We start from the raw sequence: 25,818 nt of genomic DNA, 5'->3' as shown, positions 1-25,818 counted from the left end.
CATGCATGAGGCCCTGGGTTCGATTCCCCAGCACCACATAAGCAAAAAGAAAAAAGCCAGAAGTGGTGCTGTGGCTCAAGTGGTAGAGCGCTAGCCTTGAGCTGAAGAGCTGAGAGACAGCGCCCAGGCCCAGAGTTCAGGCCCACGACCAGACCCCCCCCCCCAAAAAAAAAAAGAGTCTCATGGACTTTCCTGCCCAGGCTGGGTTTGAAGTATGATCCTCAGATCTCAGCCTCCCGAGTAGCGTGGATTACAAGAGTGAGCCACCAGCGCCCAACAACTTCCATCTGTTTAATGAAATATTCAAAACTCTGTAATTTTAATATTTTTAGCTTTTAAATGAGAATACAGGAAAGTATATAAATCAATCATTCTTTCTTAGTAGTCTGTCAGATGGTAAATGGTGACTGAGGTACCACTAAGATTTGCCCAATGAAGAAATGGCAAGATCCCAGAAAGCCTATGAGACTCCCTGGCATTAACCTATATCGTCAGTGCAGATATTTAAGCAGAGTATAAAGACTGAAAATGTGTCCTTGACCACATTGTCCAGAAATATTTCAATGACTAGGAACATGGGGCAGAAAACTTTGTGTTTTTTATCCTAAGTGAGTGTTCCTCTCCAGGAGGGCCTGCAAGTGGTCCAACAGCTTGCTTATTTCCAAACCTGTAATATCAAAATATAGAAGCATTTCTGAAGACCATCCTCTTTCATATCCCTTAGAAGACAAAAAGTTCTAATAATTTTAACCTTTAACTTTGCTTTTCCTAACTATATGAGAATTTAACATTTAAGATAGTAGAATGCTAACAATTTTTATAACTAGATGTTACCAATAATACATTCTTCAGTATGAAACCTGAATCTTTCCAATATATTTTTCTCCAAGAATCTGCTAGAAATAATCAGTATGAAGCCTTTTTCTTTATTATGTGATAACTAGTTTTTCAGGTTAGGAAGGTTCTACACCATACCCACACAGAAAGAAAAGATGAAAAAAATAGACAGATAAAGAGAAAGGGAGAAAGAAAGGGAGGAAGGAAGGAAGGAAGGAAGGAAGGAAGGAAGGAAGGAAGGAAGGAAGGAAGGAAGGAAGGAAGGAAGAGAGAGAGAGAAAGAAGAAGAGGGGAGGGGAGGGGAAGGAAGGAAAGGGAAGGGAAGGGAAGGGGCTGGGAAGGTAGCTCAGTGGTAGAGTGCTTGCCTTGCATGTATGAGGCCCTGGGTTCAATTCCTCAGCACCACATACACAGAAAAAGCTGGAAGTGGGTACTATGGCCCAAGTGGTAGAGCACTAGCTTTGAGCTGAAGAGCTCAGAACAGTGCCCCGGCCCACAGTTCAAGCTCCATAAGCAGCAAAAAAAAAAAAAAAAGGAAGGAAGATCTGACATTACAAAAATTAAATTTAGTTATTATATTAGTATCATTCTGAATTATTCAATATATCATGAACCCAGCTTAGCAGTGATAATTCCTTATTTGGAAACATTGCCCCTTATTATGTAAGTGCTATAGATTGAAACAAGAGCTTGCACATGTTAGGTAAGCATTCCACCATTGATTTACATCTCCAGCTCTTGGTATTGGAGATAAGATGTTGCTATGTAGCCTTGGCTGGAGCTGAACTCACAATCCTCCTGCCTTTATCTCTGAGTGGCAGGATTACAGGCATACTTCATCCTGCTCAACTTAAATTTGTACTATGACACAGAAATGGAGGAACAAAGGGTGAACAAATGTAGCAGTGATACTCACTTGACATTAAGTTGAAACTGAACTATACAACTTGTAGGTGGGGATGGGAGGGAAAATGGAGAGAGCAAGAGAAGAAGTGACACTGTCCAAAAGGAAATGTACTCCTTACCTGATTTATGTAACAGTAAGTAACCTCCTCTCTGATATCACCGTTTAGTAACAAAATGTTTTAACTTATCATGAAAATTTCAAAGATCAATATGTGACAGTAATATTGTATGTATCCACACAATTACCAGCACAAATCAAATAGTAGAGCACCAGCCATGAGTAGAAAAACCCTAGCGAGAGCCCGAGTTCAAGCCAGCATATTGACAAAGATAGGAAAGGAAAGGAGAGAAGTAGAGGAGGGCGAGAGGGAGGATTAAAGTTTATTGTGCATATGTAGGAACAGTTTATAAACCAGGAGACCTCAAACTAAGTGGTCATAAACTGCCTATGGCTTAATTTATACAGCATTAAGGAGGAAATTCAACTATTTTTGAAAACTGGCTATGATACATTAGCAATCTTTTGAGTAAGCAAATTGCTGAAGCTAATTTAAACTGCTTAAACTATGTGTGAATAGCTGATTGGTTTAATTTCACCAGGTCATGCTAATGAAGGCATGTTTCATCCACAATTTATGACAGATCACAGAAATCATGTTGACTTAAGCTTTGGCTACTTGGTTATGGGCAGTTAATAGGAAGTGGGGTGTTATTTAACCATGGCCTCTGTTTTTATTTGTCTTGAAGTTTCTAAGTTTGAAATTATGGACACAAATATTTCCCCTTAGTTTTGCCAAGCATAATAAACTAAAAAGTAGAACCACTGTGATCTGTTACTTTATTCATTTGAGAGGCCTGTCCTCCAGGCACCGTGCCCAGTCATGGAGAGCATTCCAAGACAGTGGTAAAGCCTAGGTAGGTTATAGAAGTCTAACGCATTGTCATAGGAAACTCTTGTCCTCCTCCCCTATAGATGAAAAACGCTAAGGCCAAGCAGAGCAAGGGCAAGAGGCCTGAGTTCAAGATCCAGTACCAAAACAAAAAATTTAAATCTTGAATGAACTGTGGTTCCAGTAAAAAAATAGCTATAAAACTTTAATTGTAGGACATCTAGGAAAATTTAAATATGGACTAAATTTTACATGATGATTATGTTATCATAGTTAATGTTATTTTGTGTGCCAGTCCTGGAGCTTGAACTCAATGCCTGGGAGCAATCCCTGAGCTTTATTTGCTCAAGTTGTTTATTTCAGTGGAGTTTAAATAATAGCTCCTATTCATATAATTTTTTGTTAGCTCCTATAGAATATGCAGAAATGAGTAAGATAGTTTTATCTCTTATTTGGGGGGTAGGTTAAAAGGAATCAGCTGTAATTCCATGCAACTGAACCACACAGTTCCACCCAGCATTTTTGGTGGTTAATTAGAGATAAGAGTGTCACAGACTTTCCTGACCCACTGGCTTCAAACTTCAATACTCAGACCTTAGCCTCCTGAATAACTAGGATTACAGGAGTGAACCACCAGCACCTGGTGGGTACTGCTATTTTTATTTTACTGTCTTAAATGTAGTATAATGTCATTATGGTTCAACAGAATAATGTCTTCATTCTTAAGAGATGTAGGTTTAAATATTTGGAGGTGATGTTACGATGTCTGCAACTTATGGTTCAATGACAAAGAAAATTACATGTATTTAGAAAGCTAAAAAGCAAATGTAGGAAGAGTAATAGTGACAGAAACAATGTCTCAGAAACGCCTCAAAACAATGTTTCAGAAACAACTGAGGAAGCCAAGTGACAGTGACTCATGCCTATAATCCTATCTACTCTGGAAGCTGAGACATCAGCCTTGATTCTTTGCTGAGGATCAAGGCAAAGCCAGCCTGCACATGACTCAAAGCCAGCCCCAGCAGAAAAAGTTCATGAGACTCTTAACCTCCAATAAACCAGAAAAGAGCCAGAAGTAGAGGTATGAGGCTCTAGCGCTAGACTTGGGTGGGAAAAGCCAAGCAAGAGAGCAAGTTCCTTAAGTTCAAGCCCCAATACCACATCAAAACAAAAACAAAACCTCTATAAAGGACCTCAGATACTCTGTTTTATTAAAATTGCATGGAATTAAAGCTGATTCCTTTTAACCTACCCCCCAAATAAGAGATAAAACTATCTTACTCATTTCTGCATATTCTATAGGAGCTAACAAAAAATTATATGAATAGGAGCTATTATTTAAACTCCACTGAAATAAACAACTTATCTTGATCAACATAAAAAAATATTTTTACAACAGTAAGAAAATACAACAAGGGGGCTGGGAAGGTGGCTCAGTGGTAGAGTGCTTGCCTTGCATGCATGAGGCCCTGGGTTCGATTCCTCAGCACCACATAAGCAGGAAAAGGTGGAAGTGGTGCTGTGGCTCAAGTGGTAAAGTGCTAGCCTTGAGTTGAAGAGCTGAGGGACAGCACCCAGGCCCAGAGTGCAGGCCCCACGACCAACCAAAAAAAAGAAAACAACAAGTTTCTTTTATTTTTTATTTTTATTTTTTGGTGGTCGTGGGGCTTGAACTCTGGGCTTGGGCGCTGTCCCTCAGCTCTTCAGCTCAAGGCAAGTACTCTACCACTTCAGCCACAGTGCCACTTCCGGTTTTCTAGTGGTTTACTGGAGATAAGAGTTTCATGGATGTTCCTGCCTGGGCTGGCTCTGAACCATGATCCTCAGATCTCAGCCTCCTAAGTAGCTAGGATTACAGGCGTGAGCCATCGGCGCCTGGCTAAGTTTCTTTTACTACTATATACTCCAACAGGGTATGCACTTGTAGTCCCAGATACTTAGAAATCTGACGTGGGAGAATCACATGTATTTATAAGTTTAGTACTAGGCTAAGCAACACAGCAAGAAAAGAAAGAACTCAATGAATGTAGAAGGCCTAGTAAATGTACAAGATTTTGGGTTAATCTCTAGGGCTGAAAAAAAGGGGTGGGGATAAAATACTCCAAAAGTTAGAAATAATATATTCTAAAAAATAAAAGCAAAACAACAGTGATATTCTTACAGCAATATTTTCACTGAAAGGATAATCATATCTTAAAAACTCACCAGAAAGGCAATGACTTCCTTCTGGAGGAAGGACAAAACTATAAATATTTTGTCATTTTTAAGTCTGGACTGACAGTTCAGATAGAGTTTGATCATTTAGATCAGACAAGACTGGATCAACAGCTTACTTACTTGCATTTGGGGGAGATTGTTTCTGGGTTTTATTGCTACTTAATTATGCCCAACTCACTTTTCTCAGCTTTATATTTAGAATTCAATCTCCATAAAATCATCTAATATTTTAAATATCAATAAAAACAAACAAGAAAAGAAAATAGGCAAAAAATCAAAACAAACTTTAAATTTTTTAACATATGCTAATTTTTTAACCATAGAAGGTCCTACCAAACCTAAGCCATTGAGGCACCTTCTGTTGATAAAAAGGTTTTGTATGTTTTTCCTAGCTGATATAAACCATCTAAGTAAGCCCTTATGATCCACAAGTTCTAGAATATATTTGAAAGAAATAAGTGAATTTCTTTATAAAACTTTTCTTAAAACTGTATGTGGCGGGGAGGGGGGGAGAAGGGGGATTGTAGACATGGAGATGGGAGGGCAGGGATGGTAGGGGAAAAACAAAGGAGGAGGCAACAATGCTTGATAAGAAATGTACTCATTACCTTGCTTATGTAATTGTAACCCTTCGGTATGGTATTCTCACAATAAAAAACTTACTTTAAAAAAAACCGTATGTATGCGCACACGCACTCCAGTACTAGGACTTTAACTCAGGGTCTAGGAGCTATCCCTTAGCTTTTTCACTCAAGGCTGACACTCTACCACTTGAGCTACAGCTCTACTTCTAGCTTTTTGCTTGTTAAATGGAGAAGAGAGTTTCAAAGACTCCTGCCTGGGATGGTTTCAAACCCTGATCCTCAAATCTCAGCCTCCTGAGTAGCTAGGATTACAGACATGTACTACCAGTGCCCACCTTATAAAATTCCTAAACGTAAATTACAAAAGCATTTATTGCCGGGCGCTGGTGGCTCATGCCTGTAATCCTAGGTACTCAGGAGGCTGAGATCTGAGGATCGCGGCTCAAAGCCAGCCCAGGCAGGAGAGACCGTGAGACTCCTATCTCCAATAAACCACCAGAAAACCAGAAGTGGCGCTATAGCTCAAGTGGTAGAGCGCTAGCCTTGAGCTGAAGAGCTGAGGGACAGCACCCAGGCCCAGAGTTCAAGCCCCACGACCGACAAAAAAAAAAAAGCATTTATTAACTTCTGTACTATAAAGCTCTTACATGCTGAGCATGATGTGCATAACTGCAATCCCAGTTCTTGAAAAGTATAGACGACTCCAAGTGTAAGGCCAATTTGGTCTATATAGTGAAGTCCAAGCCAGTCTACGCTACCAAGCAAGACCCTGTCTACAAATACCAATTTTACCATCACCATCATCACCCAGTGTTATAATACACTTATAATGAAAGCTATAATGAATCATTTCACTTATATGATATTTACTACATGGCAGGAAAAAAATCTAAGATCCTCAAATATTGACTTTTAATCCCTACTATATGCTAGGAAGCATACATTACCATTGTGTTGTACAGATGAGGATGCTGAAAGCAGAGAAAGTAAGCAACTCACTATAGTAAAGTGGCAGCTAGCTCTAGCATCTATGCTTATTAAATCACTAGAGCAATTATTTTCATTTCTTCATATTCCTCTTCTGAAAAAGAAACAGGATGTGTCAAAGCTCAGACACAGAGGGCATATATATCGCAAGTTCACTAAAAGCTGGTTTCAAATACTGAAAGCAAATAAAAGCTGAAGAAAACAGCAGAGCTAAATAAAGCAATCATGGTAAGGAAACTGAACTTCATGCCAAGAAACAAAGTAAGAATACTAAGCAATCTATGTTTTTGTGAATAGTTTAGAGGTATGAAGATGGCTAAATGGACTAGTGAAGAGATAGAAGTAACCTAAGTTAGTGGTGCCTATGGTCTAAATTAGGATGGTGACACAGGAAATGAGTGGCTGGATTGGAAAGATAATTAGGAAACGGCAGGAACAGAACATCTGATGAAGAAACAATAAAAAGAAACACAAGAATGATTCCCAGTTTCTGGCTTATGCAATGGGTGGCAATGGAACTATTCACTGAGTTTTAGAAAAGTTGAAGTTCAAAAGATTGTGGTGATATCTACATGGAGATGTCCAAGAGGCATTTGGACAAACCTATAGCTTCAAAAGAAGATGTATGTTAGAGGTAAAGATGTGAAACCAATGTCATGATCCAGGCACCAGTGGCTCTCACTGGTAATCCTAAGTACTCAGGAGGCTCAGATCTAAGGATTGCAGTTAGAACACAGCCCAAACAGCAAAGTCCATGAGACTCTTATCTCTAATTAACCAGCAAAAAGCCAAAAGTGGACCTGTGGATTGAGTGGTAGAGCTCCAGATATGAGCAGAAAAAGCTAAGGGACGGTTCCTAGGGTCCTGAGTTCAAGCCACAGTACTGGCACAAAAAAAAAAAAAAGAATAAAGTCATGAAAATAGGAGGCAAAACCAGATCCTGAAGAACATCACTTAATAATCATACCGGGCACCAGTGGCTCATGCCTGTAATCCTAGCTACTCAGAAGGCTGAGATCTGAGGATCACGGTTCAAAGCCAGCCCAGGCAGGAAACTCGGTGAGACTCTTATCTCCAATAAACCACTAGAAAACTGAGAGTGGTGCTGTGGCTCAAGCGGTAGAGTGCTCGCCTTGAGCTGAAGAGCACATGGACAGCGCCCAAGCCCACAGTTCAAGCCCCATAACCGACAAAAAAAAAAAAAAAAAGAAAAAGAATCATAATACCTAAAATATATACTGACTATTGAGGGGTAGGGTGATAGTACTGGAGTTTGAACTCAGATCTTTGTACTTGTTAGACAGGCCCTTACCATTTGAACCATACACCAGACTCATTATTTGGTTATTAACACTGTTAAAGTGATTTCAGATATAGTATGCTCACCTTACTGTATTCACAGATATATTATTTTTGACCAAGCATGGTCAAAAACAAATAAAAAACAAAAAATATTTAATTCCTTCCACACATTACACAGTTGAGTTAATGCAGAGAAGCTCTCAGTCCATTCCACATTATAATCAGTTGTGGTTAAATCCTCTTGTGATCTGCTAAATGTTTGCCAGTCCTTAATTTTGTGAAAAGCTGCCTTCCAAAAAGTAAAGGATATACCAAAAGTAAGGTAAAAGTTAATTGCTGAAAACCTGAGATTGTTTGAGAGGTGACATGGCTTTAGCAGACACTCGGTAGTGTTATGGAAATACAGGACTGAATGCCACGTTTCATGTTCCTCAGCAGCAGTGTCCTAGGAACCACATACCCACAAATACCAAAGGTCTACTGTATCTTCATTAAAAGGAATAATGCTTCCTTTTTGAACTCCATAGTTTTTAGCATATTAGTACTTTCTGGGTGCTTAGCTAAGACATGAAGAAGGGATAAACTAAGCTTTTTTAGAGACAGTAAGGAAGAAGATCATGAATGTATGTCAACTAGAATGCATAGTATAGGCTGCAGGACAGCATTCCTGACAGGTATTATTAGCCCAAAATTAACATCACTTACTTGTATGGTTAAGTTTCCAGAAAGGTGATAACCTAATACCCTGCAGCTAACAATCAAATATTTAGTGTATTCATTAATCGCTTAGATGCCTAATATTACCATTTATTTTTTTCTTGCAAGATGGAGATTTAAAGTAAGCATCTGGAATTTAAGACTTTATTCAATAAATAGATGTGTGCTGCGGTGCATACTAGGCAATACAGTTTGCCATAATGTAATGGGTTCGCCCTACAGAAGTCATAAGATAGCACAGGAGCTAAATAGTGTGCACATTACTAAATATGAGGTATATTTTAAAGTTACCTAAATACCATTATTTAAAATACTTTTACAAGCCGGGCGCCCTTGGCTCACGCCTGTAATCCTAGCTACTCAAGAGGCTGAGATCATGGGCTGGGAAGGTGGCTCAGTGGTAGAGTGCTTGCCTTGCATGCATGAGGCCCTGGGTTCGATTCCTCAGCACCACATAAACAAAAAAAGCCGGAAGTAGCGCTGTGGCTCAAGTGGTAGAGCGCTAACCTTGAGCTGAAGAGCTGAGGGTCAGCGCCCAGGCCCAGAGTTCAGGCGTCACAACCAGACCCACCCCAAAAAAAAATTTTTTTTTAAATAAATAAATAAATTTTAAAAAGAGGCTGAGATCTGAGGATCACGATTCAAAGCCAGCCCAGGCAGAAAAGTCCGTAAGACTCTGATCTCCAATAAACCACTAGAAAACTAGAAGTGGCTCTGTGACTTAAGAGGTGGAGCGCTGGCCTTGAGCTGAAGAGCGCAGGGACAGTGCCTAGGCCCAGAGTTCAAGCCCCACGCCCGACAAAAAAAAAAAAAATTTACAGCTGGGCACTGGTGGCTCACACCTGTAATCCTAGCTACTCAGGAGGATGAGATCTGAGGATCACAGTTCAAAGCTAGCCTGGGCAGGAAAGGCCATGAGACTCTTATCTACAATAAACCACCAGAAAACCAAAAGTGGAGCTGTGGCTCAAGTGGTAGAGCGCTCACCTTGAGCTGAAGAGCTGAGGGACAGTGCCCAGGCCCAGAGTTCAAGCCCCATGATCAACAAAAATAGATAAATAAATAATAAAATAAAATTTACCTGGAACCAGGTAAATTGAAGGGATGGGGCTGGGTTTGGAGAGATGAGGGAGAATGATAAAAGGGATGGCACTGATCAAGATGCATTGTACTAACAAACTGACATATTAAATTAAAACCCCTTTGAACAACTACTTAAAAATAATAAAAATAACATTTAAAAAGTATTTTTAGTTGGGTGCTGGTCGCTCACGGCTATAATCCTAGCTTCTCAGAAGGCTGAGATCTGAAGATCGCAGTTTGAAACCCTAAGGTGTAAGAAATTCCATGAAAGACTCTTATTTCCAATAAACTAACAACAACAACAAAAAAGCCAACCAGAAGTGGAGACTCTTACCTCCAATTAACCAGCAAAAAGCCAGAAGCTGAGTTGTGGTTCAAATGGTAGAGTCCCAGCCTTGAGTTACATACTGGTAAGAAAGAGTGCCCTGTTCCTATCCTAAATTTAAGCCCAGGACCAGGACAAAAAAAAAAATATTACATTAACTGCTATGGATCTTAAAAACAAACCAACAAAAACAACTATCAAGTATCACCAAAAGAACATTCATAAATGGTTGCATAAATTCACAAAAGTAGTTTTAATATCTAGTAAATAAATGGCAAAATGTTTCTTTTTTCATCAAAGAAGCATTACCTAGGAAAGGTATGTCATAACTTCCCATCTCTAATCATGATTTCCTCAAAAAGTAGCTCATTAAAAAAAAAGTTTCTGGGCTGGGAAGGTGGCTCAGTGGTAGAGCGCTTGCTTTGCACACATGATGTCCTGGGTTCGATTCCTCAGCACAACATAAGCAGAAAAAAACAGCCAGAAGTGGGGTTGTGGCTCAAGTGGAAGAGCTCTAGCCTTGAGCTGAAGAGCTGAGGGACAGTGCCGATCAGGCCCCACGACCAGACCCAAAAAAATAAAAATTAAAAATTAAAAAAAAAATTTTAAAGTTTCTATAAAGCATATTTTACGGCCGGGCGCTGGTGGCTCACGCCTGTAATACTAGCTACTCAGGAGACTGAGATCTGAGGATCGTGGTTCAAAGCCAGCCCGGGCAGGAGAGACCGTGAGACTCCTATCTCCAATAAACCACAAGAAAACCAGAAGTGGCGCTGTAGCTCAAGTGGTAGAGCGCTCGCCTTGAGCTGAAGAGCTGAGGGACAGCACCCAGGCCCAGAGTTCAAGCCCCACGACCAACCAAAAAAAAAAAAAAAAAAACATATTTTACAAGTATGTGGGATGTGTTTGCTGCTCTGCTGAAACAAGAACTAACTTGAAAGAAGAGCATATTAACAAGTTCAAGAGTGGTAATTAGCATATTGGAAACCAACATTTTTGGCAACGGAATATTATATAATGCAAGAATGTCTATCCTCCAGTCATGAGTCATGGATTAGGCTGCCTCTTGTTTATTGTAAAGCAATCTTTCAGTAAAAGGAGCAGTAGAGAATAATACAACATATGAATAATGACTTGGACAAGTTCCCAGGAAGAAATCATAGCGCATCTAAGTCTGAGAAAATTATACAGTATATTTTATATATTTTTACTAATGATCTCTTTTCTTAATCACTCCTACTCTGTTAATGGCAGTCTTGATTTCTACTTAATGGTTTCTACATTTTATATACTTTACTAATAAAATTGTGCAGGTATTACTGATTTTTCAATCCAGTGAAAGTCAATCATTTAATGCATAATTATAAATAATTTTGTGGTGAAAATAGCCATATAGCCACCCCAGCACACACACACAATGACACCAGAAGGCAACACTCTGCTTTACCTTCTGCTGAAAAGCTGCTACCTCCAACGCTTGAGGTCCATACACGAAGCACTCCTGGAATCTACGAACACAGCAGAGGCAAAAGGCAGAGAAGTTTATGTAGATTTAAAGTTACACTGCCCAAAACATAAAATGCCAAATGCCTATCATAAATCTATATATCTGCCAAGGAAATTAAGATTTTAGATTTGAAAGTGGGCAAATTAACAATGTACTGCTAAGAGTTCACTGTTATGCCACTGGTTATACAAAAAGATCAAAAGTTAAGCCTTATCTAATGTATATGCTTATCAAAAGAAGTAATACTATAAAAACTGAAAGAACAGTAAAAAATATGATTTCATTTATACTGAAAGTAACAATCATTTTTAATTATGTGAGAACCAATACATATTTACATATGAAAGATTAAAGAAATTCAATGGAAAAATATACTTCAAAAAAGGGAGTGTGAAGAGTTCTATAGAGCAAGGGATTCTCTTCTTATGACCACAAATTACTGACAATATAAGACAACAATTCAAAGCACACCAAGAAAATGACAAATGCAGAGGAAAAAAAAACTGAAAAGTAGACTATAAAGCTATTGCAATGGCAAGATTTAATTTTGAAATTACGGTTGGAAAAAGTAGATTACCATATATGCCGGACAGTAGGAAGCAGAATAAGGACAAAATATGACAGGCTTTTCAGAAAATGTTTCTGTAAAATATTAAGGATTTAATCAGGTAAAATATTTAGATCTCAGATTTTATTCTATTCTTTTCTAGTATAAGTGATGAAAAAATAAAAAGTCCAAAAGAGTTAGACATGATGGTGCATGTCTTTAATCCCTGTAGTCAGGAGGCTGAGCCAGGAGGATCATGAGAAAAGGCCAGCCTGGACTAAAAAACAAAAACAAAAACTCGGGGGGAGGGGGGAGGCGGGGAAGGGAAGTGAAGGGTAAACAAAGGAGGAGGCTGCAATGCTTGGTAAGAAATGTATGCATTATCCTGCCCATGTAATTGTAGCCCCTCTGTACAGTATGTTCTCAAATAAAATAAAATACAATTTAAAAAAAAAAAAAAAAAAACTCAAAAACTATAGATAGCCCGTGAGAATAAGTAGTCATATATGTTTCCTTAACTATTCAATCTAAAATAGCAGGACAGGGGCTGGGAAGGACATAATACGTTTAAGTAGTATTTACAAATCTTTATAAACATATTAGCAAATAATAATTAAAGGAGGAACAAAGACTGTCTTAATATATGATGATTCATGAAGAAAGAAATGCAGTAATAATACTGTTAAAAAAAAAAAACACACACACAGACCCTAAAGTCCAGGTAATTGATCTCTCAGTATAACCAGAGTTGATCAAACTAAGGATTCCTTCCCTATCTCACGTTTATATTGAGAATTAATGAAACATGGTATTGAGATACTATAAACAATGCAGGGCACCTGCCATCCTAGCTACTCAGGAGGCTGAGATCTGAGGATCACAGTTCAAAGCCAGCCCGGGCAGGAAAGGAAAGGCCGTGAGACTCTTATCTCCAATAAACCACTGAACACCAGAAGTGGCGCTGTGACTCAAGTAGTAGAGTGCTAGTCTTGAGCTGAAGAACTGAGGGACAGTGCCCAGACCCAGAGCTCAAGCACCCCTCCCCCAACCAACAAAAAAATGAATGTTGGAGCTGGGAAGGTGGCTTAGTGTAGAGCGCTTGCCTTGCATGCCTGAGGCCCTGAGTTCCATTCCTCAGCACCACATAAGCAAAAAGAAAAAAGCAGGAAGTGGTGCTGTGGCTCAAGTGATAGAGTGCTAGCCTTGAGCTGAAGAGCTGAGGGACAGCGCCCAGGCCCAGAGTTCAGGCCCCACGACCGGAACCAAAAAAAAAAAAAAAAAAAAATTGAATGTTATATTTTTCAAACTTTTAAGTCCATGAATTTGACTTACATTAGCAACTTAATAGGAAGCATGAATGTAGAACCTGAGAGAATATAGTGCCCAATCAGGAGTTTAAGGAACTGTGTGAGGAGGCTCAAAGAAGCAGAACCAGAACATCTAGAACAGTTCATCTAGCCAGAACAGTCTAGAACAGTTCTCAAAGATAAAAGGCAAGAACAGGACACAGACTCTGAGTGATAATTGTGTATTACTAACAGCAATATGACCAACACTGTCTGCATCAGATGTAATCTCTTAATTCCCAAAACAACTTTTTTTCTCTAAAGCTGTGCTTCTGACACTCTGAGCTAAGAGCTTAGAGCATAACTGTGTTTGAAATACGGTAACTATTTGCATATTGCATGTATTTCTCCAAAAGGAGAAAAAAAGCAGCAAAGGCTTATAGAGGATAATATGACAGATATACTTCGAAGAATTCCACAGGTATGAAATCCTAAAATAACATTGAGTGCATATTATATTCTTTCTAGATGAAGAAATGAGATGTAGGGAAGTTAAGAAAGTTGCCCAGGAAGTGACACTGTGGCTCAAGTGGTAGAGCACTCGCCTTGAGCAAAAGAGCTGAGGAACAGTGCCTAGGCCCAGAATTCAAGCCCCACAACCAACAAAAAAATAAATATAAAATAAACTTCATTTCTAAAAAAAAAAAAAAAAAGAAAGTTGCCCAAAAGTAGGTAGCCAGAAATAAGGCTCACACCTGAAATCCTAGTTACTCAGAAAGCTAACATCAAATGGATCACAATTCAAAGCCCATCTGTGCAAAGAAGGTCATGAAACCACCCCATCTTAACCAGTAAAAGCTAAGAAGAGGAAAGGAAAGAAACACCCCCTGTTAGCCTAGCTTTGTCAGAAGTGTAAGTAGGAAGATTATGATCCATGCCAACCCAGGCAAACGTCAAGACCTCATTCCAAATGTGCAGAACAAAGGCACTAGAGAAAGCTGCCATATCCAAAGAAGAGGCCCTGATATCCAGGAACACGCTGCTACTGCTATGAGCACAAACATGGGGGACTGTCCCGCTATACCAACTAGGGGATACTCACTACCAAATGGGGCCCCAATTATTGGGAGTCTCAATCTGTCAACTCCCAATATCCTATGAGGGTTTCCAGGTATCTCTAACAGGGATAGCAGATATTAGCTGTCTTGACTGACCTCCTTGGATTTCTAAATAAAGCAACATTGTTGATAAAACCACAAAAATCAAAATTTCTGCTTTCCTGAATTATAGGTATGACAATTTTCTCTCAAATATTTTTTGTTTCAACAAAATATCCAACTCTTTCTCACAAAGACACTTTGATTACTTTTTAAATAAATAATACCTTTTCTATTCTTTTGGTGACAGTTCTGGAATTTGAATTCAGAGACCTCTCCCTAGGCTTCTTTTTTACTCAGGGTTGGGGGTCTACCATTTGAGCCTGTGGTAGATAAGAGATATAACTGGAGAGAAGAGTTTCATGGACTTTCCTGCCCAGGTTGGCTTCGAACCTTGATACTCAGATCTCATCTTCAGTATTGCTTTTAGAAATTGTTATGCAGGAAGGTTATTTTAGATTGTTTATTTTCTTAACCTTCATTCTAAACTTGTACTAAGAATGTTTGATTTTTATTGGAAGTTTTTTGTAAATTCAAAAATTAAAATTAAAATGGAATGAAACAGAAGGATTTCATACAAGAGACCTTCCTCAAGTAGCAAAGTCACAGGAAGTTATGAGGATTTGTATTTAGGAAAGAAAGTTAAAGGAAAGAAAAACATGCTTTTGAATTTAAAAAAGGATTTTTTAAAGGCAAGCTTTGTCCTAAAGAGTGTTCTAAAATAGAAAAAGCAAGCAAGGACAAAGAAATCAGAAGGCTAAAAGAATACTGTAAAGAGTATGAGGAAGTATAAAAAGATAGAGGTTGGGCTGGGAAGGTGGCTCAGTGGTAGAGTGCTTGCTTTGCATGCCTGAGGCCCTGGGTTCGATTCCTCAGCACCACATAAGCAAAAAGAAAAAAGCCGGAAGTGGCGCTGTGGCTCAATTGGTAGAGTGCTAGCCTTGAGCTGAAGAGCTGAGGGACAGCGCCCAGGCCCAGAGTTAGGCCCCATGACCGGACCCAAAAAAAAAAAAAAAGAAAGATAGAGGTTATGAAAGGTCTATATTCAGAACTAATTTGACTATAATATAAGAATCACCAAAGATTTGTCAAGGTCAAAATTGTATATACCACCTAATTCTAGGTCTTAAAATATTTTGGAGGGAAAAACTGGGATCCTTGTCCAAAAAGACTTGTGTAACCATAATCCCTTTGTATATCACCTTCATAATAAGAGTAAACAATTTTAAATTTAAAAATGTATTTGCTTAGTAACATACGTAAAAAAAATTGAGTTTAGGGAAATATTGTTTCTGCTAATTTTATCAGGTCTCTAAGTACTAATTAAATCAGAGTTCATTTAAGTATCTATTTTATAAAGGCCTTATATTAAGTGATTAAAATTTAACAAACTAGGACTGGGAAGGTGGCTCAGTGGTAGAGTGCTTGCCTTGCACGTATAAGGCCCTGGGTTCAATTCTTCAGCACCACATAAACAAAAAGAAAAAAGCCGGAAGTGGCGCTGTGGCTCAAGTGGTAGAATGCTAGCCTTGAGCTAAAGAGCTAAGGGACAGCACCCAGGCCCAGAGTTCAGGTCCCATAACCAGACCCAAAAAAAAAAATCTCAAAATTTAACAAACTATTAAATATGTGAACTATATATGCCTATACTTATTTAAGTACTATGTAAAAACTTGCAGAATATTTAAGTTTAACAAAGGCAAAATGACTAAAGTACTCTTTTCTTGCACAATATATACTAAGCAAACACTGCATATATGAAATACACTTGTACAAGAGAAAATAAGTCTATTTGAGTTCATTGCCAATATCCCTAAGTTAAAGACTTCAAATCTTTGGTTTTAGCTAAGCTGCTGCACCTCTATTATACCCAGTCAACAATGTTAAGTTTTACTCCAAAGGTAAAATGTGTGACATTTGTGTAACTGTGATGCTAATTGTTACTGGCTCATATACATATTAAATGTAGTTGTGTTCTCCAAATATATACGCCTTCTACAATACCAACCTTAGAAAAACACAGTACCAGGGCTGGGAAGGTAGCCAGTAGTAGAGCGCTTGCCTTGCATGCATGAGGCCTTGGGTTCGATTCTTCAGCACCACATAAGCAAAATTAAAAAAGCTGGAAGCGGCGCTGTAGCTCAAGTGGTAGAGCGCTAGCCTTGAGCTGAAGAGCTGAGGGACAGCGCCCAGGCCCAGAGTTCAGGCCCCACGACCAGACCAAAAAAAGAAAAACACAGTACCAAATTGTTCTTACAATGCATGTGTTTCTAATTATAACTATGAGCTTGATAGTGCTGATATAGGGCTGCCAAGTGGAATTATCCTAAAGTACCATATGTAAAGGAAGTAATGAAACTTCTATAGCCTGATAAGCCTTTTTTCAAAATTTTAACTATGGCTATTCTATGTTTTTATCATCTAGTTTAGGTCCTACCTCATGGAAAACAACTTTAGCAAGTACTTGTTTTTCAACTATTATAATCTTAGTTCTAGCTAGGGGCCTGAGGCTCATGCCTATAATCCTAGCTATTCAGGAGGCTGAGATCTGAGGACTGAAGTTTGAAGCCAGCCTAGCCAGGAAAAGTCTGTGAGATTCTTACCAGTGGAGCTATGGCTCAAATGGCAGAGCACTAGCCTTCAGCAAAAAGAGCTCAAAGACAGGACCAAGGACTTAAATTCAAGCCCTAACTCTGACAATAGATAGATAGATAGATAGATAGATAGATAGATAGATAGATAGATAGATAGATAGATAGATAGACAGACAGACAGACAGATAATTTTTGCAGAAGGTAGGTAACATTAGCTCTGCTAAAAATGGCCAAGGAAACAAATAAAATTCTGTCATATTTAGCTCAATGTAGTATATCAAATCCTACTGTAACTAAAAACACCTTAACAAGGAAATTAAGGTCCTTAAATTTAAACTGTGGAGCCCTGTTCCAAATTCTTCGGTTCTATAGGACACTGGGTCTCCATAAAAGGCACAGACCTCCCAATAAAAGGGAAAATTATTTAGGTCACACTGTAACTCTGAGAATTGATTTTTGACCCTAAAAAGACAAAGGCTTTCTTAATATTAGGACCAGCTCAAAGAAACAGCTCAAAATCTATCTGGAAATGTTTTTGTCCACTAGGATTTAGATGACAACGAAGCTCCTGTGAAGCAACCCAGTCCCAGATTGTAAACACCTGGGAAAATAAAAAGCCCTCTCAGGGTCTAGCATAGATAACTGTTCTATCTCTGAAACTCTAGGCTTAGGTAAACCTTTCATTCTGTATGAGACTATAAGGCAGGTCAGGTCATTAAAAGTTCTCATTCAAAGGTGGGAAAAACTCAGTAGCCTATGGGTTGTTTTTCAAAACTATTGGTGGCTGCTCGAATTGGAGTTTCATTCAAAAAATATCTATTTAAAATCAACTTCCTCCCTCCAGGAGGCACTCATATTAAAGTAAAGAATGGTTCATTAACAGTAACTGATCTAACCATTATATCTAATATAGAAGACAAATTATAAGACAAATAGATGGACATAGGTTGTCATCTTACTAGTTGCTGTTTCTGTGGCTGGCAGTTGAATATGGATTGAACATATTCAATATGTTTAATCTAAATCTGCCTTCTCATTTGAAATGATAAAAATCTGGGAACTCATCATGAATAGGTAGAGATAGAAAGAATGAAAGGCTTGTCTGGCCAAAAGAAAGTCCTACCAGGGTTTGGGGTGCGTGTCACCTATCATATCTACCCCTAAACCATTGTCTAAGTATTAGGAGTCATTAGACTGATATAACAATGTTATTTACCCAGCTCAAAAAGTATAAACACTACATATAAAAGCCATCATTTGAGTCTTTAACTTTCATTTTCTACATAAGGAACTGGAAATGCTTCTCTGTCTTTTCCATTTCTCCCTATTTTAACCCTGTAGTTCCAAAAAAGAAAAATGCTACACTCCAAAACATAAGCAACTTCTTTTTTTTTTTTTTTTTTTTTTTTTTTTCTTTTTTTTTTTTTTTTTTGGGTCCGGTTGTGGGGCCTGAACTCTGGGCCTGGGCACTGTCCCTCAGCTCTTCAGCTCACGGCTAGCGCTCTACCACTTGAGCCACAGCGCCACTTCCAGCTTTTTTTTCTTTTTTGCTTATGTGGTGCTGGGGAATTGAACCCAGGGCCTCACGCATTGCAAGGCAAGCGCTCTACCACTGAGCCACCTTCCCAGCCCCATAAGCAACTTCTTGAAGGCCCTTGCCTTCAACATAATTAAAAAGAGCTAAAAGAGCATGATATAATAGCTCTTCGCTATTAAAACAGAAATGATTTCTTACTTTGACCCTTACCTTCCAAATTAGCATAAAAACACATGAAGAAAAAGCAACAAATGGATAGACTCAGGCCGGGCGCCAGTGGCTCACACCTGTAATCCTTGCTACTCAGGAGGCTGAGATCTGAGGATCACAGTTCAAAACCAGCCCCAGCAGAAAAGTCTGTGAGACTCTTATCTCCAATAAACCACTAGAAAACCGGAAGTGACTCTGTGGCTCAAGAGGTTGAGCACTCACCTTGAGCTGAGGAGTGCAGAGACAGTCCAAGCCCAGAGTTCAAGCCCCACGACCGACATAAAAAAAAAAAAAAAGAGAGAGACTCTCCCAGTAGATGTCTGTTGTTGGTAAAAACTGATATATTTCCCTTTTATACCCAAATAAGCTAGTTTGATCCTCACTTCTAGAAAGAACATTCAAATGTTATTCTGGCCACTGTCTGTCCTTCACTTGACTCATCTAACTGGTCGCTGAATCCTACCTCCTATATATCCCTTGCATTTTCCACCAGTATTGAACCTTGTTTCCTCCACCGTTGCTACTAAGAACAATTCTCATCTTTACTCATCTGGATCTCTCTAGTAGCCTCCAACTTGACTTCCATCACTTTTGTCATCATCACCACCCACACTATTGCAAATAACAAATCTGACTGTGTAATCCCTTTCTAGAAACTATACAGCTACTTTGGACTATGGTTACCTGTTACTAAGTGGGATTACAGAACCTTTCATCACCTTTTTGTTGTTGTTGTTGTTGGCCACGGGGCTTTAACTCTGGGCTTGGGAGCTGTCCCTCAGCTCTTCAGCTCAAGGCTAATGCTCTACCACTTGAGCCACAGTGCCACTTCCAGTTTGCTGGTGGTTTACTGGAGGTAAGAGTCTCAAGGACATTCTTGCCGGGGCTGGCTTTGAACCACAATCCTCAGATCTCAGCCTCCTGAGTAGCTAGGATTACAGGCATGAGCCACTGGCACCCAGCATCATCACTTTTTTAAACAGTTTTGCTTTTGTAATAATATGGATTCCTTTCACAATAAAAAAAAAATTACTATTTGCCTTTCAAGAACTGATGAAAACCACTCTACTTGGAATCTATTACACCCAGTCTCCATCAGGTTAAAGGCCAAATTCTTTGGCGTAGCCCACATGATCATACTCTGCTTTCTCTCCCAATGCATTCCCAACCTCCACCCTGAGTTCTTACTCTAGTCATCCTGAATAACTTTCTGTTCTACTTCTTTCCTTCATAACTGTATGTTTGTTTCCTTTGCATACACTGCAAAGAGGTATGAAGACTCTTGAATATGTTCCTAATAGACTATTTACCATCATTAATCTAAAGAGAATAACGTCTTGTTTGTCCCATTTTGAATGACACTATTCCTAAATACAGCCTACAATCTCACCATTATACCAACAAACCAGTCTTCCATTCTAATCAGGGAAATTGATGTTTTTAACAGAACAAAATGAAATGAGTCTGTGTATCTATAGCCTAGGAGATGATATGAGAGGGGGAGGAGGCACAATACAGAGGGCTAAATTTGGATAGAACAAGGAACAGTAGAAAAAACAAGAACCCACTGAGTTCTGTGACACAACTTTCACAGAGTACAATGGCTTTCTTTATTTGAAACAGTATACTTATCATACCAAGTAAAAGAAAATTTTAACAAAATTGGCCACTTTTTAGAAGTATGTGTTTGGCTTTATCTAACTTGAATAAAAGCAAAATCTAGGTTTTTAATAAATAACAAATACATTTTTTAAAAATATTCCTTTCATGTGGTTGAACATGTACAAAACAAAATCAACACACAGCTTTCCTCAATGTTTGTTTTTTTTGTTTTGTTTTGTTTTTGTCAATTGTAGGGCTTGAACTCAGGGCCTGGACACTGTTCCTAAGCAATTTTGCTCATGGCTAGCACTCTACCACTTTGAGTCACAGCTCTACTTCTGGTTTTCTGGAAGTTAATTGAAGATAAGAATCCCACAGAGTCCGGAGCTGGTGGCTCACGCCTGTAATCCTAGCTACTCAGGAGGCTGAGATCTGAGGATCGCAGTTCAAAGCCAGCCCGGGAAGGAAAGACCAGGAAGGAAAGACGGTGAGACTCCTATCTCCAATAAACCAGTAGAAAACGGGAAGTGGAACTGTAGCTCAAGTGGTAGAGAGCTTGCCTTGAGTTGAAGAGCTGAGGGACAGTGCCCAGGCCAAGTTCAAGCCCCACATCAAACAAACAAAAAAAAAAAGAATCTCAGACTTTCCCGCCTACACTATGTATGAACCATGATCCTCAGATCTCAGCCTTCTGAGAAGCTAGGATTATAGGCATGAGCCACCACAGCACCAGGCTCTCCATTCAGATTTTTATCTAAAGAAGTAAATCAAAAATATAAAAAGACAAAAAGAAATTTTAAAAAACAGAATTAGATAAAGAATTATTAAAGAGCAAATTTAAGGATTTTTCACTTTTGGACTGTGTTATGTAATAGTACAAAATATATTATGTTCTTAGCTGTAATAATGGTATTGTGGTTAAAAAGAATGTGATTATTTTCAGGAAATGAATGCTGAGATATTAAAAGGTATGATTATTTTTAGGTAATACATGCTGAGATATTAAAGGTTGTAACCATGATGATTATAATTTATTTTCCAATGGTTTAAAAAAAATGTGTGTTTATATACAAGTATATTCACAGAGAAAGCAAATGAAGCAATTTGCTATTTAACCTGTATCAGAAAATGGATAACTATAATCCAAGACAAATTCAGCTGTTTGTTTTTACAAATAAAATTTTATTGGAATACTGCTATTCCCATTTTTTTCACGTATTGTCTATGGCTGCTTACTTACAACTACAGAACTTCAGTAATTTTAACAGAGACCATATGGCCTCCAAAACCTAAAATAGTCCCTGACCCTTTGTAGAAAGATTTTTTTTAATGCTTGATATTTTGCAAAGAGAAGAACTTATAGTGGATATACAAGTAATCATGGAACTAAGATTTTAAACTTTTCTCCATACTTGAAATTTTTCTAATAAAAAAATTAGAGCTGCCAGGCGCCAGTGGCCCAACACCTGTAATCCTAGCTACTTAGGAGGCTGAGATCTGAAGATCGTGGTTCAAAGCCAGCCTGGGCAGGAAAGTCCATGAGACTTTTATCTCCAATAAATCACCAGAAAACTGGAAGTGACACTGTGGCTCAAGTGGTAGAGCGCTAGCCTCAAGCTGAAGAGCTCAGGGACAGTGCCCAGGCCTGGAGTTCAAGCCCCATGGCCGACAAAAGATAAAAATAAAAAATAAAAATTAAGAGCAATGTGCGGTGGGGTACTGAATTTCTAGCAGTCAGGAGACTAAGGCAGAAGAAGTCTAAGTTTGGGGCTAGCTTGGGCTACATAACAAGACTATCTCAAAAATTTAAAAATGGTTTTTATTTTAAAGTTAGAAAATATATATTATCTGGGGACTAGGAAGATGGCTCAGTGGTAGAGTGCTTGCCTCACATGCATGAGGCCCTGGGTTTGATTTCTCAGCACCCATATAACAGAAAAGGCCAGAAGTGGCGCTGTGGCTCAAGAGGTAGCTAGTAGCTTTAAGGAAGAGCTCAGGGACAAAACCCAGTCCCCAGAGTTCAATTCAACCCCACAACCAAGAAAGAAAGAAAGAAAGGAAGAGAGAGAGAGAGAGAGAGAGAGAGAGAGAGACACAAAGAAGAAAGACGAAAGAAGAAAGAGAGACAAAGAAAGAGAGATAAAGAGAGAGTGGGGGAAAGGAAGGAAGGAAGGAAGGAAGAAAGGAAGGAAGGAAGGAAGGAGTGAAGAAAGAAAATATGTATTATTTTTACATGAATCCTTTGATTTCTTAAGACACATATATAAATACAGAAACAATGAAACAAAGATATTGTACACAATACTGAATGACACCTGACTTACAATGAGTTATAAAGTTTTTTTGTTTTTTGTTTTTTTTTGGTCCGGTTGTGGGGCCTGAACTCTGGGCCTGAGCACTGTCCCTCAGCTCTTCAGCTCAAGGCTAGTGCCCTACCACTTCAGCCACAGCGCCACTTCTGGCTTTTTTATTTTTGCTTATGTGGTGCTGAGGAATCGAACCCAGGGCCTCAGGCATGCAAGGCAAGCGTTCTACCACTGAGCCAACTTCCCAGCCCGAGTTATAAAGTTTTTTAATGTAAAAAAAACAATGTTTTGGGCTGGGAAGGTGGCTCAGTTTTGGGCTGGGAAGGTGGCTCAGTGGTAGAGCGCTTGCCTTGCATGCCTGAGGCCCTGGGTTCGATTCCTCAGCACCACGTAAGCAAAAAGAAAAAACTGAGCCACCTTCCCAGCCCAAAACATTGTTTCTTTTACATTAAAAAACTTTATAACTGGGGCTGGGAAGTTGGCTCAGTGGTAGAGCGCTTGCCTTGCATGCCTGGGGCCCTGGGTTCAATTCCTCAGCACCACATAAGTAAAAAGAAAAAAGCCAGAAGAGGCGCTGTGGCTCAAGTGGTAGAGTGCTAGCCTTGAGCTGAAGAGCTGAGGGACAGCACCCAGGCCCAGAGTTCAGGCCCCACAACCGGACCCAAAAAAAAAAAAAAGAAATAATGTTTTTTGTTTTGTTGGTTGTGGGGCCTGAACTCTGGGCCTGGGCACTGTCTTTCAGCTCTTCAGCACTCTACCACTTGAGCCACAGCGCAACTTCCAGCTTTTTCTGCTTATGTGGTGCTGAGGAATTGAACCCAGGGCCTCATGCATGCAAGGCAAGCACTCTACCACTGAGCCACTTTCCCATCCTAGAAACAATGTTTTAAGACAGCAATTTGGTGATATCTATTTTTAACCCTCTTTAGGAAGAAAAATACACAAGTATGGAAAAACTAACAATAGTGGTAGTACTTGTTATGTGACAGGCACAGTTACAAGTACTTCATACGTACAACATGCCTCACAATAACACTATAGGCTCTTATTGTCCATTTTACCAATAAGCGAACTAAGACACAATTAATTTGCTCAAGTTACATAGCTAAGAATACAGGTGGGATTGTAAATCCACCTTGAAACCCAAGCTTAACCATCATACTACACCTACTAAAAAAGGCAAAGGAAATGACTATCAAACATCAAAAAAACAATAGTCAATATACAAATGAGAACACTCAATTTCCCCAGGCAATAATAATAAAGGCAAAGATCATCCATCTACCTACTAGTTTAGCTATAAAGTCAAAAGCCAACTTGGACACTGGTTACTTACCCCTGTAATCCTAGCTACTCAGGAAGCTGAGATCTGAGGGGTGTGGTTCAAAGCAGGCCCAAACAGAAAAGTCCCTTAAAACTCTTACAAATAAAGCAACTGAAAGCTGAAAATGAGATATGGCTCAAGTAGTAGAGCACCTGTTTTGAGTGAAAAAACAAATCAAGAGCATGAGGCCCTGAGTTCAAGCCCAGTTAAGAATACAGAATGTTGATTAAAAAATGTACTCATTGTCTTGTCCATGTAATTGTAACTCCTCTGTACGGTATTTTCATAGTAAAAAATCTAAAAAAAAAAAGAATACAGCATGCACACATATGTACACACATACACACACACACACAAAAATGTCATAGCCCATGATCTGGCCATTAAAATTCTAAGAAATTTACTCTGGCTCAATCAAGACTTGAAATCTCTTCAAGACCTCTGAGTTTATGATTGCTTTCACCACCAGATCACACTATATTATTCTTTTTCTTTCTTTCTTTCTTTTTTGGGTACGGTTGTGAGACCTGAACTCTGGGCCTGGGCGCTGTCCCTCAGCTCTTCAGCTCAAGGATAGTGCTCTACCACTTGAACCACAGTGCCAACTTCCAGCTTTTTTCTTTTTGCTTATGTGGTGCTGAGCAATCAAACCCAGGGCCTCATGCATACAAGGCAAGCGCTCTACCACTGAGCCACTTTCCCAGCCCCACACTATATTATTCTTACTAAATTTAAAACCACTTCTCTGTATGACTTAGTCTTAGCCTCCAAAATCTTGATAACAATGACCTCCTCTCCTCTTGGAACCCTTCTTCAGAAGGAAGACCTCCAAGGTCAGTTAAGTGCCATTCCCACTTACCCTCACATTATATAAATGTTAATTTGTTCATATACACATGCATGCATACATATAAATCAAACTATGTCTTTTCCCTCTGTAGCCCTAATTCAGTACTAATTCAGTAATTCAGTAGTGTCAAGTGAGTGAAAGATATTAGTAGATTGAAGTGAGCTCACTTTTCAAATGAAGAAGTATAAATGACTAATAAGTATATGAAAAATGCTAAATATTTTTAGTCATCAAGGAAATGAAAATGAAAATTACACTGAGATGCCATTGGGGGCCAGTCAGAATGTCTATCACTAAGAAAACAAAAAGCAAATTCTGATCAAGATAGAGGAAGAAGCCTTTATACCCTGGGAATGTTAAATAGTCTAGTCATTATGGAAATCAGCATGGAGCCTCCTTAAAAAATTAAAATTAAAATTCCTTTATGATCCAAGTACCACTTCTAAGTATATATCCGAAGGAAGCTAAGTCAGTATATAATAAAGATATTTGTGTTTCAGAATTATCCACAATAGCCAAGTTATATAATCAGCCTAGGTGCACACCAACAGATAATGACTGACTGCATATATATGTAAATATATGTACTTGCATTACATATGAATATGAGTACATTTAGTCATAAAGAAGAATTAAATTCTACCATTTTCAGGAAAATGTGTAGAACTGAAAAACATCATATTAAGCAAAATAAGCCACTCTAGAAAGACAAGTGTCTCATATTTTCTTGCATCTGTGAAATTCGGGGGAGGGAGAAACACAATAGGAAAAGGGGGACTATTAGGAATGTGGGAGGGAGGGGAAAGGATAAGAAATAGCAAGAGGGTGAATATGTTCAAAGTACCTTATATGCATGCCATAATGAAACTCATTACCTGGTGCAATTAATACATGCTAATGTAAAAAATACCTAAATATAAATAGAAACTTCATAAGAAATAAACTGAAAAGTTATTGAATTTGTTCTCTAAAAGCACATAATATACCTCTTATACGATTTAGTCAAGGAAAAAGTAGTTATAGTTATTTTTCACTAAACATATTTAATTT

At 38.8% G+C, this 25,818-nt stretch overlaps 1 protein-coding gene across 7 annotated transcripts in view; it reads right to left on the bottom strand.

Annotated features, from left to right (window-relative positions):
- Positions 1–25,818, bottom strand: part of Cdk19 (cyclin dependent kinase 19) — a 142,153-nt gene that overhangs the window by 103,975 nt on the left and 12,360 nt on the right. For 2 of the 7 annotated variants that reach the window (XM_070010561.1, XM_070010564.1), the window contains exon 2: positions 11,296–11,356. The exons of 4 other annotated variants lie outside the window; for them this stretch is intronic. In XM_070010561.1, coding sequence (XP_069866662.1) covers positions 11,296–11,356 — 61 coding nt within the window. Of the gene's footprint in view, positions 1–11,295; positions 11,357–11,932; positions 11,952–25,818 lie in introns of those variants that run through there. One more of the 7 variants, XM_070010565.1, reaches the window with a different exon arrangement.

The sequence above is a fragment of the Dipodomys merriami genome, unplaced genomic scaffold (genome assembly GCF_024711535.1).
Source record: "Dipodomys merriami isolate MVZ:Mamm:240054 unplaced genomic scaffold, mDipMer1.0.p SCAF_8, whole genome shotgun sequence".
In the NCBI taxonomy this organism is placed as follows: Eukaryota; Metazoa; Chordata; class Mammalia; order Rodentia; family Heteromyidae; genus Dipodomys; species Dipodomys merriami.
This window is presented reverse-complemented; position numbering and strand designations above follow the sequence as displayed.